Source organism: Theobroma umbraticum, unplaced genomic scaffold, assembly GCF_002168275.2.
Source record: "Theobroma umbraticum cultivar Fairchild unplaced genomic scaffold, ASM216827v3 scaffold_25.0, whole genome shotgun sequence".
Classification (NCBI taxonomy): Eukaryota; Viridiplantae; Streptophyta; class Magnoliopsida; order Malvales; family Malvaceae; genus Theobroma; species Theobroma umbraticum.
Window position 1 is genome coordinate 423,512 of NW_018397282.1, and position 19,893 is coordinate 443,404.

A 19,893-nucleotide genomic window follows, 5' to 3' on the forward strand; every position below is an offset into this window, starting at 1 on the left:
AGAAGAATTGATTCTCCAATAGTGTAGAGGTGTCACTTTTAAACCCAGATGTAGGAGAACCAACATCTTAGAATAAAAGAACCGATTCTTCAAAGATAGAAGGCTCCAGCCTTTTTGAAGAATCAATAATTCATGATCAAAGAACTAATTCTCCATATGCAACAAAAATGTGCAAACTGGTTGGAACATAGAAAAGCTAATTCAAATTTGACTCTAACAGGCAAGAAATCATAAGGCTTATATATATCTACCTTGAGAATGTTAAAGCAAGGAACTTGAACAATCTTGAATCAACTTTGAAGAGGGAAAGAGCGGAAAAACAATAAAAAAAGCTATGAATAGAAAAATCATATCTTTAAGCCAGAGTAGAACCTAACGATCACATTTTTATCCTTCAACTGATACTTCCTAAGTTTAAACCTTCTTTAGTTATTCATATCATTTGAGAAAGCTCTCATCTTTTTGAACCTAAACTTTCTTACTAGCCTTTCTAGAGGTTTTGAGTTAGAGATTCTTTAAAAGCCACTATTATATTAGTTTTACCTCTAAGCAAAAGATAAAGGGGTTTTACCTGATCCTTTAAAAAGTCGTATCTTGTGTAAAGGCTGTGTTTGAACTTGAAAAATGTAGTGTCTTGGTGGAAGTTACCCTTGATCCTATGAAAAGGCATGTTGTGAAAGTTATTCTTGATCTTGTTAAAAACATGTTGTAAAGATTACATCTAGTCCTATTGAAAATGCAAGTTGACAGTAGATTCAAACTCCTTATATTATCAAGAAGAGGATGTAAGCATTGGAAGGCCAAACCTGTATAAAATCCGGTTGAGTACTCTTTACTTTTTTGCACTTTGCTTATTTAGTTCATACTCTATTTTTGCTTCAATTTTGTTGCATTTTCAAAGATTTTTTAAAAAGGGAAAATTTTAGTTTATAACCATTTCACTCCCTTTTTAGTTACTTTACTTTAAGTTTATCTTCCTAGCATATTGGATTACAAGCAATCAAAGAAAAGATGTGCCCTTAGGTGTGGGTTGAAAGACCTCCATCCTCACTTGTACACAGGGATGGTCTCCCTACTCCTTGTTGATCATGAATTTCTATTTCCAACGACCGTGAGAGGTTTGGCTTTCTCGAGCTGATGCACATTTAGTTTTGTCTTGTTGGTTATGTGGAGAATTGTATTGATCACATTTAGTCATGAATTATATTCTTTTTCTAGGACAAAAAAAAAATCATACTTTTGGCTAACATGAAAAACTTATTTTAATGAAAAGATAAGATGATGTAAATGTAATACCAATCAACAATGCATATTTTAAAACTTTAAAAACTCATATATAAGATGGGAATCATACATATCTATTTTTTTGTATGCAAAAAATAGGTGAAATTTATCTTTGACTTGTATTTTTTAAGTTCTTATGTAGTTTTAATGGGATCAATGTAAAAAAATGTCAAATCATTTTATGGAAATCTAGACATATTTATAATTTTTCAAAGTTGACTCAAATACACATAGTTAGACCCCTGCACTTACCACCTAATCCTACTTGGTCTACAACTAAAGAGGAAGTACACATGCTCCTTGAAACAAACTAATTCCTTTAATCTCAGTAATTTAATTATCAAAACTAAGCTTTATCTTTTACTTGATGCATCTTTTAACTTGTCTCTGAAGCTTTACTTTACACGTTTGCAACTGATCGAGTTGCATCTTCATATTCTCCACCTCTTTTCTTATCATACTGATCTCCCTTTTAGGTGTGAGGCATCCCCTATCTAAACCTTTAGTGACTTTCATTATTGTTCGAGTCTTTGTCCTTGGATGATCATTCGACTCACATGCTGTGATTGATCTAGCCATTTTTACTTGCTCAAGAAGCATGAACTCTCTCACAATTTTCAAGGGCAATCGATCATTCTTCATTACATGCTGGCGTGCATCTTGTGATAGTCTATGATATTGCATTGCTCCGCACACATTTGTTCTTTCTTCCTCTGTTAGATTAGGGTGTGCCTGCCCATTTATATAAACTTGAAATTAGGAAAAAGCCTATTCTTATGATTTGATAATAATGCATGTATAGAAAAATGATTGGAAATGACTTTAATACCAGGAGGTACATGTCCATGGCTTTGTAAAGGTTATCGTCACTGTATCGAGCATTTGTTGGTAATGCTTCTGCAAGTGACTTGAAATCATCAACTGTCAGGTTGGTATCCTTTGCAATTAGAGGGAGATAACCATCCATCAACCTTCCAACGATGCATACTCTCGGCTCAGAGTATTTCAGAGCAAATAAAGCATAAGTTTTGACCACCCTAATGATAATCCCCACATCATATGTAGTATCCTTGCTTCCATAATTCTTAACCAAGAGATCTTGAACAGAACATTCCTCCAACATGAAAGCTATTCTTCTTTCCAGCTTGCTCAGTGCTTCAGAATTAATTTGCTTTGTCAAGCCCAACTTGAGAAGGTGAAGCAGGAAGTTGCAAGAAACTGAATTTTTTTCCATAGGAAGCATCTTAATTAGACTTTCAATTGTAATCCTTTGTAGCTTTTGAGCCAGATGCTTAGGGGTCAGATTATCAAATCCGGAGGTGATTCTTGAGAACCATTTCACCGTCCAATGAGCTATACAAGATCCCACAAGCTCTGATTTCATCCCTCGGCTTTTGATGGACTCAATCACTTGGACAAAATGATCTATTCGAAGGGTTGAAACATCTTCAAACCACCATTTTTCAGATGATTCTTCAACATTCAAGTTTCCATGGCTATTTGCCAGAAGGGTCAAGCAAAATGCTTCATCTTCTTCTAGAGTAGCAAATGCTTTTGGGTCTATGCAGGCCTTCCAAGCAATGGCATCTGAACACCGCTTCACAATTAGTAATTCTTTGGACCAAGAAGATACAGATTCACAACTTTTAAGTATCTGGAAAGTGTCTTTCCAAGATGACAACATTAAATAACTTAGAAAGGCCTCTGTTTTTGAAATGAGATTTCCTTGCTGAAGATCTTCAGTCATTTCCAAGAACGTTGCAGCACAATAGAGTGGAGCAATGTTGGTAGCTGTTACATCTATCTTCCCTCCATAACAGAAGCTCACAACTAATTCAAAACTCTTGGTTCCACCTGGAAGATCTTCCAGTATGATCTTGAGGCTGCTCCCATTCTCTTCCCCACTCCTTTCAGCGAATGCAAGTCTCCTCAGATATCCACTTTTCGAAACCATAGCAAGCTGAAGATCAGAATATGATATGTTTTCTCTGATTGAATAATAAAATTATAATAATCTGATGCATCCATTCTACTTCATGCTAATAATCAATCTCTTGAGTAAATTGTACTAGACATCCATAAATTATGTGTAATTTTTTATCTTATGTCAAATCACCAATGATTAATGCATTTTATGGTGAGTTCTACATTGCATGCTTCACTAAGAAAGTCATAAGTATATATCTCACCTTATGCAAGTGAAAACTAAAGTCTCCAACCTGCACTATTAAATCAGTTGCATCTTTTGTCCTAACAATCCTGCATATATGAATTATAAAACAAAAAAAAAAAAATCATCACATAACACTAAGATTAATTTATATATTTAAAAAAAAAAAAAGAAAGTGAAGGGAGGGTAATAACCAGTCCTTATTTCTTCTTTCTAGTGCTTCAGCAACCATACTAGACTGCAGTGGATGAATGACACAGCGGTTAGGCTTCCCTCCTAGTACTGACCCGTGACTGGGGTATTCCTTACCAACACTTTTCCTGCCCATGGCAGCCCCGTCAGTGATCATCTTTTAAAAGTTTATTCTTCCTTGGAAGCTACATTATGCTGTAGATATATAAGCAATGCTGTGCTGTGGCTAGGGTTGCCATTAAGGTGGTTTGTTACCTTTTGCCATCTCCGGACACCATAGGGATATGCATGGAGAGCTTAATTAATTATAGCCAACACCATGACAAGATATGTTCTTTATTCCCATCCATATGTATGTATCAACCCTTTTGGTCAATATCAAAATACATGCTATGTACCATAATTCTCGATTATGTTTTCGTGGTTGTTAAGAAGTAAACAAATATGATAAAAAGGATAAGACAAAGAAGCGTATGGTTCATTATTCGTGCTTTCTTTTGGACAGGAATGCTTAGGAATGTTTCATGGTTCATATACCCTGAAAAGTAACATCAGAATCCAAGATTTAGGCTATAGGACCATACAAAAGAACTTCTTTATTTAATTCTGGTTGGCCCATAAAAGGGGCCAAATGTAAGAGCAAAAGGCAGCTAGAGAGAGACTTCTCCTATCCAATAAACCACGTAATCTTTAAGCCCATGAATTAAATTTGATTTGACTTCATTCTCATCTCATAATAACATCACAATCCCACCACAAATTGTTCCAAAATATTCAAGAACACATCAGGGTATCTTTATTTTGTGTATTCATCTTTCTTTCTTTTGGTACATATATATCCCAAAACACATCGAGCAAAGTGAAGGAACAGGTTCACCCATCTTGAAAGAAACTTGTAGTCTTTGGCATTTAAAGCACATATCGGAGTACTAGTGGCTAGGAACAATCATTGGCAATGTCGACTTGGTGCACCAATGACTCCAACACCAATCTGGAGTGCTAGGTAGGGACTAGATCCGGTCATTGATCCGGCAAACTAATGGCCTTATTTGGTTGCTAATAGCCTAAGATTGGCATCCCGAAAATAAACATACTCAGAACGAGCATATTCTCACTAGCGGTGCATAGGAGAAATGAAGAAAACAAGAAAGAAACAGTAAGAGAAAGAAGGAAAAAGGGAAAATAGAGCATACAAAAAATCATGGAGTTCCAATTATACTTGGCTCTTAACAGTGAATGTAGGCCTAGTTGCACCCACAAGAGTTGGTATCCTTTATTGGTTTCGTTCATGTTCATAGCATATGCCTGTAATGTATTTGTCCCTTCAGTTCTGTCTTGCATATGCAAGAGCTGGTAAGACAATGACGAGGGACAGAAGGTGGTCTTGATCCCATAATCTAGAGAACTTACTTTTTAAGGATAATATATATGGGAAACTTGATGCTCTTGATCCCAATTTGCAACCAACTATGAATAGATTCTGATGCTGCTATAATGGAGAGAAAGAAACGTGATGAGGAGATACCAGACTACCGATGATACATTCTACTCTCTCTTACTGAATTGAATGGTTCCAACCATACGTGAAACAAAACTACACAAAAGGAACTCAAATCTCCAAAAAAGGAAAAATTAAAAGATCTAACTAATAGGTTTTAAGACTTAAAATCACTAAACCTGAATATGTCCGTAAACAAAGGTACATAACTCAAAAACTAAAAAAATAAAACACAAAGGCACCACCATAAGGAGCATAACAAACAAAAATTTTTCCAATAAAATAGGTAACCGTCCCAACTTTGCCACCAATACTAAAAGCAATGTTGCTTCAAAATTATAGGAAAGTAAGTGCAACCAATAAAATTCTCACCATCAAGCTCGTTTGAAACCATCCAAAACATTCAAGTGTTGTTTTATGAAAATAATGTTGGTAGATACTTTTGAGCCAATTGAAGTCATCTTATATGGGAAATGACATATTTTGATTTCACCCCTACATGTCTCAAACCAACCAAATGCCTAAATAGAGTGCTTTTGTGCAAACCATAGAGCATACAAAGATGGATGACTGGTCACGAAAGGATTCATCACCTCAATTGATATAAAGGGATGTATCTCACTTGTTCTCAATTCTAAATTAACTTGTATAAAAATCTTTGGTCAAAGAATGATAAATTTGCGGACAATTAGTTTCTTAAATTCATAAGGTTAGTCATGAATTATGAGAACTATATGGAATGTTATAAATAGACATTGAGCTTTACTGTATGACATATCCGGAGTATTTGATGAAAGAATTATATTGTACTGAGACGCTTATCATTGAAGGGTTTTGTCAAATTCTTTAATTACTTTTTAACATTTAGGTGGTTATGATATATTGCTAGATACCACTCATGATATATAAATATAAATCAATTATCAAATTGACATTTGATTATAATTTATTTGTCCTACCAACGTGTTAAAAGCTTAATTGGTCAAACACATTAAGTGACATGATTGAGATTAAATAAGGATAATCAATTAAGTTGACTTAACTAAAATAGACCAAAATAAAGTTAGACAATTAGTTAAATTTACAAGGACTTAATTGAACGAAAACAGAAATGTTGTATTTAAAGTTACAACTTAGTTTGGCTATATAAATATGTTATGTTAGCTAACTAAAACTTTAAGCTTTCAGCCACTTCTTAGTCATTTCATAAAAATAAGAAAAGAAAAATAATTTTCCTTGTCTAATAAAAATAAAATTTAGCAAGAACTTTTGGTTTTTTTTGTCTTAGAAATAAAATTTGCTAACATAAGTAAGATTCTACCTTTGATAAGGTCTCATTCAGTCACTATGTGGATTACTGTTAAGGATCAAACACTTGAGCAGCTAAAGATTTGACAAATCCTAAAGGTGAAGAAACAAAGATTTTGGCTGCAGGATTTCATACTGACTTATTCTATTTTTCGAGTTTCTTGCTTCATTACAAACCCTTTTTGATTTAATTGGTTCTTGTTTACGATATCTAGAGCAATGTATGTAACACTTAAACTTATAAATGTTCATAATTAATTTGAAAACTACATAATAAACACAAACATTAATCTTGTGGGATTCAGCTGTTTCTTTGATTAAATGCATGTTTTATTTTTTTATTGTGTTATATTTTTAATTTCATGATTAATTTTGTGTTTGAGAATGAGATCGAATCTCGGTAGTGGTAGCAGACCCTTTGTTTGATGTTTTCTATGTAATTTGTGTGCTTGATTCTTGGAGATAATCAATAGGATTGATCTGTGTGTTGATTTAGAATATATAGATTTTTAAGGGTTTTTTAAAATTTTATTTTTCAGTTTTAATTCAAATCTAGACAATATGTTAGTAATTCATTAAAGCATGTTTTTAAAAAGTTTAAAATTATATTTAGTCGAAGAATTAATGAATGGATTAAAAGGTTTACAAAGCCAAGTTAAAATCAAATAATTTGGAGGTATTTTGCAGACTAATGTGCTAATTATTTTTGCTAGTATTGGGCAAGTGTTATAAGTAGTTGTTTAAATCATTAAAAATTAGTTTTATCGAATTAAATTACTACATGTTTCAATCAGACTGAATTTAGTATGAAAAGGTTCATAAAAACCAAGTTTTCAAGTTCCAAAACAACAAAGACTCAATGTGTAAAATTTTGGACAACTGTGATTGATTTTGGTGGCTTAATTCTCCATGAATTTTGTGTTTAATTGTTAAACACACTTATTGAAAATTTCCCCAACAGCTTTGTTCATGAATTTGACTCATGATTTATGAAGTTTGAAGAGTACTTAAATACTATCTATTTTAATTTTGGGTGATTCATAAACAGTAAGAAATTGTTACTTATTTTAAAGTGAATTTCTAAATTAAGGATAGAATTCCTATTTTGGGTGATTCATAATGAATAGAAAATTATTTCTTACTTTAAAAGAAATTTCTAAAATTAAGATTAGCATTTTAATTTGAAAAATTCATAGGAAATAGCTTCCTTCTTTAGCATAAATTCAAAAAATTATGTGATAGTATTGAACTTTTTTTAAAATTTTGGTTGGACTTGAAGTTTCAAAATTTGTTAAATCATCATTTATGTAGTTTGAACAAAATACAATTTAAGAAACTAATCGATGTTCTAAATGTTAAAAATTAAAATGCAGTCTTAGATACATTTTAGGAAACTTACCTAAAATAAAGAGGTTTCCAAAATTAAAACTCCTTTTATTATGGAAAGTCTTAAAATTGAAAATTTTACTTCAATGGATTTCTATTTAAGCAAGAGTAAAATGTTTACTTTAAGTATTGTTTGGAAAATGGGAATTTCTTAAACACTATATTGAAATAAAACAACACCAAATATTTTGAGTCAAGCACTTTAAGTAAGTTAATTAATGCTTTTCTCAAATAACACACAAGATCACCAATTGATATTGAGTTTGCATTTATTTCTATGCTTTTGATTGTGATTATAAAGCATGAGTATGATTACGGATTTAGACTTTAGAAGATTAGGTCATGGATGGTTAAATTTATTTCTCATGATATTTATTTTGAAATAAGGTCTGCGTACCCTTCCTTATTGTCATTTTCTCTAGAGTTGTAAACATCTTTTCTCACTTAACTCCCCTCGAATGTAATTCGAGGATTTTTTATTATAAAATGTAATTAGTTATGTCAAAGTATAAAACTAAGGTTAGATAAGAAAATTTTTTGTAACTTTAAGATGGAGATCCCAAAGCGCCATGAAGATTCAAGAAAATTAAAAGCAAAGCTTGATGACGATATTTGTAAAATCCTTAGGTATTTGACCAACTAATTTCCTTAATGGCTCGAGGATATTAGAATTAGTAAAGTCCATAATCATTCTACTAGTTGGCATGTGATAGATTTATTTTTCAGTGTGTGTGTGTGTGATATATAGAGTCCTCTGCATATACTTTTTTTTTTTGTATTTTTGCTATGAGTATAGTGGTGAATCTTACCAAGCATTTTGTTTTGTTTCTTGGCTAAGTCCATTTGGACCTACTTTTTTTACTTTTATCTAGCTCATGATAGCCCTTTATGTATCCTACTTTTGGATGCCTAATGAAATTTCACTTTGATTGAGCCAAAAAAAAAGTGTGTGAACAATTGGTCAATAAGGTTTTTTGGCAATGAAATTGTATTTAATGAGAAGATGTGGGATAGCAGACAACTATATGATCTCATTAAACTTAGAGTTGCTATTTAGAACAAAGCTAAATGTCCAAAGATGAAGGATCTACTAAGAAACTTGACTTCAATAATCATAGCTCAAAAGTAGTCGACAGCAAGAAAAGAAGCTATGTGGGTGACACCTTAAGCAGGTTTGGTTAAATTTAACATAAATGGAACTTTAGTTGGAAATCGAGTGAGGTAGGAATTGAGAGAATTTTGGGGGATCATTGAGGTGAAATAGTTATTAGATTTTTGAAGTCTGTCCAACCATATAGAGAAACAAGCTAACAGAGAAACCTTTCTACTATTTAATTGATATTTGAGAGTGTAAAAGTTAACTTGTGGATAGAAAGTGACTCATTGAATGTGGTAACATGGATACATAATCCCACTAAAGTTGTATGGTGCAATACCCCAACCCAAATTATAAGTACATCAATGTATTTATAAATTGTAAATTTAATAAATAAATCCCTTTTTCAAATTGCTTGTTAAATATTTGGGTTTATATTGGAATAGTTTTGTGATAGGGATCTTTTTGCAAATATAATAGTTTTGTTAGTATTAGTTTTTATTATCACACGTTTAAAGAAAAACCATTTATATTATCACATTTAAGAGAGGAAGTTATAAGCAGTTTTATATTATCACATTTAAGTAGAAGATTAAATCAGTTTTAAAAAGAAAAGCAAGAAGACATATTTAAGAGAGAGAAAATAGTTAGAAGAAGAAAATCATTTTAGAGTAACTAATCCTAAAAACGAAGAAGAAAGTAGAAAAAATAAGAATCAATTCAAGAAAGTAGTGATTAAGGAATGATTAAGCTTTAACTTATAAAAATTGTATTTTTGCATTGTTCAAAACAAAAATCTCTAAGACTAATTTATGTTTTTTTAACTTCTGTGCAAATTTGGTACTGTTCTGGTGGCATGATGTACCAATGGAAAGGTCTTGAAAAGATCTTTCTATTGGTTTTTGTAACATCTTATTTGATTTTGCGGTTAAGGAGATGTGAATTTTGTAAGTTGGTTGGAAAATCTATATTTTAACAGTTTTGACGACCTAACTTGGATTACCGAAACTCCATTTTCTAGTAATGTTTTGAGTTATTTCTCTAAGGGCTTTTGTAGTATGAAGTATGCTATTTAATTTGGTGTCAGTCACTCAATTAGGGACTTTTTGTATTAAGAGAATCGAAGATTCAAAGTTGGCTACTTGAATCTAGAAACCCAAAAATTTGGGTAAGTTTGTAATGATTTTTAAATTTTTGGCTTTTGTAACTTAGGAATTTTATAATCTTTTTCATCAAAACTAATTTTAATGTTATAGTGTGATATGAATGCTTCAATTTTGTTTTGAGTTTATCACTAGAAACAAATTGGGTTAAGCATTATAAGTGCTCAAAGTAAGCTAGATGGTTATCAAAATCTGAAATTTCAGAATTTATAAAAATTCATTTTTAAATATTTTGAAAATTATTCTTGCCTTATATTCGACCTATTTTGCTAGAAACTTCATAAAGTTAAGAAATTTAAATTTATTATATTTTTGTGTAATAAATATTTATTTGGTAAATTGTTTTTAAATTGGCATATTTTGAAAAATTTTATTAAAAATTTTCAAAATTAAATTTTGATTTGAATTTAAAGTAGGTTTACCCAACCCCATATTGTCATTAATTTTGTACTATAACCTATGAGTTTCTAAGTTTTGAATGTTTTATGTATTTATATATTATTAAATAGAATCAATTTTAATTTTTAAAAAAATTAGTTTTGGTTAGCGAAAGAGGTGTTACATCCTAAATGTCTTAAAATGATCCAGTGAGAGTCATGATTCATTTTGATAAGTTAGTAGTGTGGTTCTAATTCCGAGTATTTTGAATTAATAAGCTTTAGGATGATTTCGATTCTTGGTCCTTTGGCTTTGGTTTAGCGAATCAGGTAAGTGACTGATATCCTTTTAGTATTTTCACACCTTAAAAGTTAGCCTCAATATGAATTTATACATGATATATGATATTTTGTCCAATCATTTGTTAAATTGGGCAAGCATGCTAATATATATATATATATATATATATATATATATATGATTCCTATTCTAATTTTTGAAATACGATCTTGATTTTTATTTAGAATGTGATTTTTGTTCAATGTACATCAAATATTTAGTTTGAAATGAATATGCTTTTAAAGTGCACGAGTTATGTTTTCGAAAGTGAGAATACTATTCTGTGAAATTAGGTAATCTGAAAATAAGTTTTATTTTGTCTCCTAGTATTGTTATACTCTGACCCTGTCAATATGGGTTAAATGTTGGTCATGTCGACATGTATTTTATGATTAGAAATTGATCTCTCAATCTCACCATCGGTTACAAAATAGTGGTGTTCGTGATACATATTCAGTTCAGCCAATAGTTGCTTCTAATATACTTCTGACTCATGCAACTAGGTTTAATTGTAGTTCTGATTCTAACTTGTGCCATTGAGGTTAATTGTGGTTTTATTTCTGACTTATGCCACTGAGATTAAACATGGTCGTAGCATCTTACAGGAAACTAATAAAAATATGAAATCAGTGTAAAATTATATTTTGTTTTGTTATTTGAAAGTTTTGAAATTTTGTTGGCTCTGTTATCCAAAGCGAAGTTATATTGACTTCTGCTATTTGAAAATGAAATTTTGAAATATATGATTTTGAATAAGATTATTCAAAATGTTGTTTTGATACTTATATGTGTATTAATAATTTCAGCCTAAATATTTTAAGCATGTTTAATCTGGTTGAAAGGATGTCAATTACTTGCTAAGTGGTTGTACTCATTTCATTAATTCTCATCATTTTACAGATTTCAATATCTTTACTTGTTTGTAACTTGCTTAGCAAGAGTTTTGGTTAGCAAGATTAACGTATGCCCTTAAATAATTATAAGCTTTGATGTGAATATTTAGTTTTAGTTTGTTAAGTAGATGTTAGCTATATAAGAAATTTGTATCTTTTGGATAATTGTATTTTAATATTATCTTTGGAGATTTGAAGTTTTGTAAAGTGTAAATTTTGAAAAGATTGTAAAGGTATTATTTTTGATTAAGTATGATATTGTTGCCTTACATGCTTATGGGATTCATCTCATAAGTATGTGGCGTTTGTTATGTCTTAAAACCTTGGGTTTAGATTGTGATATATGGTGGTTTAGGCACTATAGGATGCAAATATGATGGTTACAAAAATCAATGGCCAATTGCAAGGTGACACAATTTGAGGGATGCTAATTGTGAGGTTGATAAGTTGGCTAAACAAGGAGTTTTAAGAAGGGTGGAGCTTTTCCAATTTTTTGAATTAAGGGATTATGAATCAAATTTAGTACGTTGATTCACTAAGAATGCATGCATTTTGGAGTGTCCAATATAAAATAGCATAAATGTAATCATTCTTCATTTTACTTCATATAATATTAATAATTCTCTTATGTTTCAAGTGCTTAACTACTGTTCTTTTTAATTCAATTTAAGCATGAAATAAAATCAAAAGAATTGGTCAACAATTGATTACATTAAGAGCAAGACATAAAATGAAATTACCTTGAAAAGAAAACAAAAACTATTCGAATTCCCTGAATCAAGCTCATCAATTGAATTAAAAGCTAGAATAAAAATAAAAGAAATAAAGAATCCAAATAATAAAGGCTAGAATAAACAAATGAAATGAGATAAAAAGAAAGAAAATTAGAAACTTATAGCAAAGGTTTCTGATTTTTTGCATAAAAGCAATAACACTATTAAAAAATAAAAACCCAAATAATAAGAACTGGATAAATACAAAATTATTCAATTAATTATTTTATTTTCATTTTTACCATTTTTTAAACTAATTTCATAAATTTGAATTAATGCATAAATTGAAATTAAATAAATCAAGTAAATAATTAAAAAGTAAAACAATGGGCAAGGAAATAAGATGATGAAGAAGAATGGAGAAAAATAAGAGTAAGAAGCAACTTTATCTCTACCTAATCTATTCAATCCATTAAAAAAAAAATTTGAATTTATATTTGTATTTGTATTTCTGCTCTTAACCCTTACCTCTCTCTCCTGCTTGATCTCTCCTTTCTCTTCTCTTCTCTGTCCTTACTCTAAGCAATCATTCTTTCTCCATATTCTTCCTCTAAGCAAGAGAATACTCCAACGAAGAGAAAAAAAGTCTAGATCCATGTGTCACGGGGCGATTCTTAAGACCACCTTCGTGCGGCCTTGGGATTCATCGCCTTAGCTCGGCAGTAGAACCCAAGTCAGCCTTACTCACCCGACAAGCGCTCAACACCCGCACAATGGCTTTAAGCGGCAAGCAAGCTTGCATAAACAAGGAAGGAAAATGGGAAGAGAATGCTAGAGAAAAACTAAACTCTTTATATTGAATGAATTGAAATACAAAGGATGCAAGAATGGATGATTTACACAATGGTGGATGGGGCTATTTATAGCCAAGGTTCCCACCCACTTTTCCTCCAAAGTTTTTAATTCAAAGTATTCCCCCAAAAGATTTCCCTCCAAAGTTTTCAATTCAAAGTATTCCCCCCAAAGATTTCCCTCCAAAACATTTGGGAGGTTCTAGAAGTTCGGTTGGGAGGGAAAATTTAAATTTCCCAGCACCCCCCCTACATGGGTCTAGTGGGCTGGCACCCTCTTGGGCCTCCTGGCGGGTCCGGACTGTGTCACCTCTTGGGCCTCCTGGTGGGTCTGGACTGTGGCCCGTGACACCCTCCCCCACCTAAGCTGGCAGCGTCCTCGCTGCCGTGTGGAAGGCGTTAATCCAATCTTGGAACTGCCACAAATCTTCTGCAGACTCCCACTAACTTCACTCCGGGCAATCCCTTCATTTCACCAGGTACTGATGTTGAGGCATGTGTGCTTCCGTCGAAGTACTCTATCGGCCAGCACTTCTTCTACCTTTTGTCATACGCTGCTCGAATGCCTACTGGTGCCCTGTTGCTCACCCTTCGGCTAGGGTCCTCTTTATCTGCATGGTAAGGCTTCAGCATGCTGACATGAAATACCGGATGCACCTTTGGCTTGAGCGGCAAGTCCAACTTGTATGCCACCTGGCCGATTCTCTTGATTACCCGATATGGGCCCTCGTACCTTCTAACAAGGCCCTTGTGCAAGCCTTTGTTCCTCAAAATAAGGTGTAGCTTCACCATCACCATGTCCCCTTCGCTGAAGTGAGCTTCCAGTCGGGTTTGATCTGCCCACTTCTTTGCCCTTTTTGCAGCTTGTGGAGACCGTTCGAGCTAAGTCCCGCTGCTCTTCCCAGCCCTAGCGGTTTTGTATGCCGCTGGTGCGACACCTGTATAGCCCACGACAATGGCACTTGGTGTGTGGGGCTGTGTTCCAATCACGAGTTCGAACGGGCTTTGACCGGTGGACTCGCTGCGCTGTAGGTTATGCGAGAATTGTGTATGTCAAGCCACTTTGGCCAGTCGGACTGCGTGCCCTCACGAAGTGCCTTAAGTAGAGCTCCAGAATGCATTCACCCGCTCGTTTTGTCCATCCGTCTGTGGGTGGTTGCTGGGAAAAGCACAATTCAGACCCCAACAGCTTAAATAATTCCGTCCAAAATTTTCCCGTGAATCGGCCATCCCGATCGCTGATGATGGTGTGCGGAACGCCCCAGTATTTGACAATGTTCTTTAGAACAACTTGGCTGCTTCTTCCGCAGGACATTCTTTTGAGGCTGGTATAAAGGTGGCATATTTCGAAAATCTATCCACCACCACCATAATGCTACCGAACCCATCTGCCTGGGCAGCCCCATGATGAAATCCATGCTTACGCTGTCCCATGGTTTTTCTGGTATTGGCAGTGGTTGAGTAATCCCTTGGTCGTGCTGCTCAACCTTGTCTTGTTGGCACACCAAGCAGGTCCGCACATAGCTTTCAATGTCATCTTCCATTCTAGGCCAGTAATAACTGGCGCTTACCAATGCCATCGTCGATGCATCCCCGGATGCCCTGCCCAAGGCGTGTCGTGGCATTTCTTCAATAGCTGTTTCCGCAAGCCCCCATGCTGCGGAACATAGAGCCTATTGCCCTTGGTGTATACTAGCCCCTCTTTTACCCAAAACCGCCTGGTCTTGCCTACCGTGGCATGCTCCAGTATGGATTGCGCGGTCGGGTCGCTTGCCATGCCATCCCGAATGAGAGGTAGCAGCTCTGTGCGCACTTCACTGATGGCAGCCAGTGTAGCCTTTCTGCTTAAGGCGTCAGCCACGGAGTTAGCCTTGCCTGGCTCATACTCCAGCTCATAATCGAACTCTGCCAAAAAGTCTTGCCATCTGGCTTGTTTCGGGCTTAACTTTTTTGGCTTTGAAAGTAGGATGTGGCCACATTATCAGTCCGCACTACAATTTGGCCCCAATAAGTAGTGCCGCCATAATCGCAAGCAATGCACCACTGCCATCATCTCCTTTTCCTGAACCGTGTACCGTCTCTCGGTATCGTTCAGTTTTCGGCTTTCATACGCGATTGGATGCCCATCTTGCATTAGTACCCCCCAATGGCAAAGTCACTTGCATCCGTATGTACCTCGTACGGCAGTATATGATCCGGCAATCTCAGCACCGGTTGTTCACTCATTGCCTGTTTCAGCCGATCAAAGGCATGTTGGCTTGCGGCATTCCATTCCCACACCCGGCCTTTCTTCAGCATGTCCGTTAGTGGTGCCGCAATGCTTGAGTATCCTTTGACAAACCGGCGGTAGTAGTTGGCTAACCCAAGGAAGGATCTCAGCTCCCTTACTTTGGCAGGCGGTTCCCATTCCTGGATAGCACTTACTTTGGACGGGTCCATCCGGATTCTGCCATCCCCCACAATGTGCCCTAAGAATGGCACCTCATGCAAACCAAAGCAACATTTTTCCCTTTTCACGAATAGCTCATGCTGTCTAAGGGCCTCAAAAACAAGCCGTAGGTGTTCAACATGGTCTTGTAATGAGTGGCTATAGACAACAATATCATCAAGGTATACAACTACGAATTTGTCAGAAAGGGTTGTAATACCTTGTTCATCAGAGTATAGAATGTTGCTGGTGCATTGGTTAATCCAAATGGCATAACCAAGAACTCGTATGCCCCATAGCGAGTCAAGCCGTCTTGGATATGTCCCCGCAGCTATCCTCACTTGTAGTACCCCGATCGTAAGTCCAACTTTGAAAACCAGTGCGCATTGCCCAGCTGATCGAACAAGTCAGCTATAAGCAGATCGGGTACTTGTTCTTGACCGTGAGCTTGTTCAAAGCTCGGTAGTCGATGCATAGCCTTAAAGCCCATCATTGTTCTTCTGAAACAATACGGGAGCTCCGAAAGGGGATTTGGATGGCCTGATAAATCCAGCGTCAATAAGCTCCCCAAGCTGCTTTCTCAGTTCTGCTAGCTCGGGAGGCGCCATCCGATATGGTGCCTTGGCGGGCGGCTGTGCCCCTGGCACTAGCTCGATATGATGGTCCACTTCTCGTGCGGGAGGCAAGTGGCCTGGCAGCTTAGGAGGCATTACATCTTGGAATTCCTCCAACATTCTAGGACTTCTACGGTGCCTTGATTATATTGCCGGGGTGTCTTCTAGACTCAGCACCACAGCAAATGTCTGCTCACTCTTGCGCATGCCCTTGGCTAGCTGCATGGCAGACAATTGTTTTGTTGGCTGAGTACGTCCTGCTTCTGACTGGCACTACGCATTGCCCCCTTTGATCCAAGATGCAAATGCAATCGTTGTGCGCCACGAGAACAGCTTGGACTCTGTCTAGGAAGCCGATCCCACGGCTACATCATAATCATCCATCAGGATGATCTCGATGTCCACAGCTCCATGCCACTGGCCAAGTTGCACATCGATCCCCTTGGCAATGCCCTCGTGCGCACTCTCTTGGAGTTCACAGTTTTTACCCAGCCGCCTGCGCTATTAGATTTGATGCCTAGGTTGCAGCACATTGTTCGGATATGAAGAGTTCAAAAGCACCCGTATCCACCAGTGCCTCCACCGATTGTCCTGCTATGATCATATCAGCATACATGAGCCCCTTGGCTCGACTACTTGTCTTGCTTACTGCCCAGCAGCACTGAGCCCAATCGCGCTGCCTGGTCTGATTGTGGCTCCTCCTCCGAGGCTATCGCCACTAGCTTGTGTGCGCTTTGGGCAATCTCGAACCCGATGTGGTCCGTCACACAAGAAGCAACCCGTCGGTTGGTCCTCCTTGTTTCTGAAAAATCTCCATTTTGAGGTAGAATACCTTTCCATTTCGATTGTGGCTTGCCCTCGCCACCATCCTTAGGCTGGTTATCTCTGTCCGCCCAGCCCTTATCTTTGTGCTGCCTATTTTTATCCGCCCATCCCTTACCTTTATCCTTTGGCTTGGATGGCGTAGGTTTGTCCTTGTCGGCTCGAGAGTAATCTACCAAGCTTTCAGCCACTGCCATGGCTCGAGTGAGGTCTTGCACGCCTCGCCTCTGCAACTCTTGCTTGGCCCATGGTTTCAAACCATCCATGAAGGTGAAAGGGGCCTCCCTTCTCCCTAGATACCCACTTGAAGGGCCAGCTCGCTGAACTCCTTCACATAGTCCCGGATCTCCCCACGTTGGACCAGCCTACGCAGCTTGCCCCTCGCCTCGTCCATGGCGTATTCGGGGTAGAATTGCTGGCGTAACTCCCGCTGGAAATCTGCCCACGTGAGAACCGGTGCTCCACCGAGCCTATCATCGCACCGCCTCCTCCACCAAAGCAGTGCTGTATCTCCCAGATACATGGATGCCGCAATGATTCGACGGTCATCCATCACGATCCCAGTGGCTTTGAAGTATTGCTCAAGCCCCTAGAGAAAGTTGTCTATTTCCTTGGCATCCCTCCGGCCTCGGAATTCTCTCGGTTTAGGCACATCTAGCCTTACTTCTGTGTGTGCGGCAGCCTCTCGGCCACTATTGGCCCTTGCTGTCCGCACTTCCTCCTTCAATTCATCCAGCTCCCGCCTCAAGGCTTCCATTTCTCTCGCCAGTTAGGCGTTTCGTTCCATGGCCGTCTCAAAGTCTCCCTCATCATCAATGGACTTCTCCTTTGAGTTCCTCGTCCTGAGCAGAAGCTCTTCCATGTGCTCCTCCTGCACATCGAGGCGGTCACGGGTCTCGCCCACAGTCACCTCCACCCTTGATAGCCTGGCATCCAGCCCAGGGATCGGGTCTCGTGAGGTAGATTTTGCCTTCCGACCAGCACGCGTCTCTCTAACCTCGAGAGTTTCCTCCGGCATGCTTGATCCACTGGTAGCCATTCCTTCCTTTCAATCACCTCCTACTTGCTTTGGGGAATTTCGTCGAGCACCTGGGTCGCAGACACTTTCCTCTTGGATTGGGAATTTTGTCGAACACCTGGATCGCAACACTCTGGGAATTCTGTCGAACACCTGGAGTGCAACCGCTCTGATACCAACTGTCACGGGGCGATTCTTAAGACCACCTTCGTGCGGCCTTGGATCAGCCCTTAGCTCGGCAGATAGAACCCAAGTCCAGCCTATACTCACCCGACAAGCGCTCAACACCCGCACAATGGCTTTAAGCGGCAAGCAAGCTTGCATAAACAAGGAAGGAAAAATGGGAAGAGAATGCTGAGAAAAAAATAAACTCTTTATATTGAATGAATTGAAATACAAAGGATGCAAGAATGGATGATTTACACAATGGTGGATGGGGCTATTTATAGTCAAGGTTCCCCACCCACTTTTCCCTCCAAAGTTTTTAATTCAAAGTATTCCCCCCAAAAGATTTCCCTCCAAAGTTTTCAATCAAAGTATTCCCCCAAAAGATTTCCCTCCAAAACATTTGGGAGGTTCTAGAAGTTCGGTTGGGAGGGAAAATTTGAATTTTCCAGCAGCCCCCCCTACATGGGTCTAGTGGGCTGGCACCCTCTTGGGCCTCCTGGCGGGTCCGGACTGTGTCACTTCTTGGGCCTCCTGGTGGGTTTGGACTGTGGCGCGGACACATGCATTAGGAAAAGATGATAATGCCATAGCTTCCCAAAAACACAAAAACCCTAGAAAAACTTAAAAACAAAAGCATACATAAACAAAAACTACATAAGAATAAATAAAAGAAAAATCAAACCTGGAAAATGACAACGAAACAGAAGTTGAACAATAGAACCTGTAGGAAAAAAAATCAAAGAAAGGGAAAAATAACTAAAATGCTATACCCATCAAAGAAAGCTTCACTCAACTAGAGTGTCGCATGTTAACCAATTAAATTGTTGACGTGGCACTCCAATTGAGCTCAATTGTCCTCTCTAGGAGACAACTTTTAATATATGTAGATTTTATTTTTTGCAACCATAAACTCCAAAGTCGGATTTGACTTTGGCATCTAGCAATAAAATTGTATATTCTTAAAAAAAATGAGTGAATAAGGTTTAAGATTAAATAAAAGAAATAAGATTTTTAAACGTAAGGCTCTTATTGTATTTTTAATGAAAATTTAATAGTGTTATCCTTGTAAAAATAGTAATAAAACACAAGATTTTATTTGAGAAAAAAAAGAACTTTTAAAACATTATGTTGAATCTGATTCTCTTTTAGCCTTGTAGAAGATTGAGCAAAGCAATTCAATATTAGATCCGAATGCTTGTTTACTACGACATATTAAGGAGTTGTTGAATCAAGATTGAAAATGTACTCTCATTCACATTTATCGTGAAGCCAATTAAAGTGCAGACTAAATAACCACTCATCTTGAAGATCTATATTTGGAGATACATATTATTGAATCTCTACCGAGAGAAACTTTTACTTATTTTTTAACTGATAATTTAAGAATATCTTGGCCTAGAATGATACAATTTTCTATTTATTCCACAGTTTATATATATATATATATATATAAAGAAACTTCACCGGATTAATATTGGCTTTTTGACTATAAATTAGTTGGAGGAGTGTTGGGATTGGTCCAAGTGTACGACTAGTCCAGCTACGTCGTCGTTTTCATAAACTTGTAAACTC

The 19,893-nt window shown here is 36.7% G+C and overlaps 1 protein-coding gene across 1 annotated transcript; it reads right to left on the reverse strand.

Annotated features, from left to right (window-relative positions):
- Window positions 1-1,509: 1,509 nt before the first annotated feature.
- LOC110428139 (root phototropism protein 3-like) lies at window positions 1,510-3,810 on the reverse strand. The gene is made up of 4 exons (XM_021443858.2): window positions 3,649-3,810; window positions 3,474-3,543; window positions 2,114-3,244; window positions 1,510-2,016 (listed from the first exon to the last, which is right to left on the reverse strand). The coding sequence occupies exons 1-4, from the start codon at window positions 3,801-3,803 to the stop codon at window positions 1,645-1,647; spliced, it is 1,728 nt and encodes a 575-aa protein (XP_021299533.1). The 5' UTR covers window positions 3,804-3,810; the 3' UTR covers window positions 1,510-1,644.
- Window positions 3,811-19,893: the final 16,083 nt, after the last annotated feature.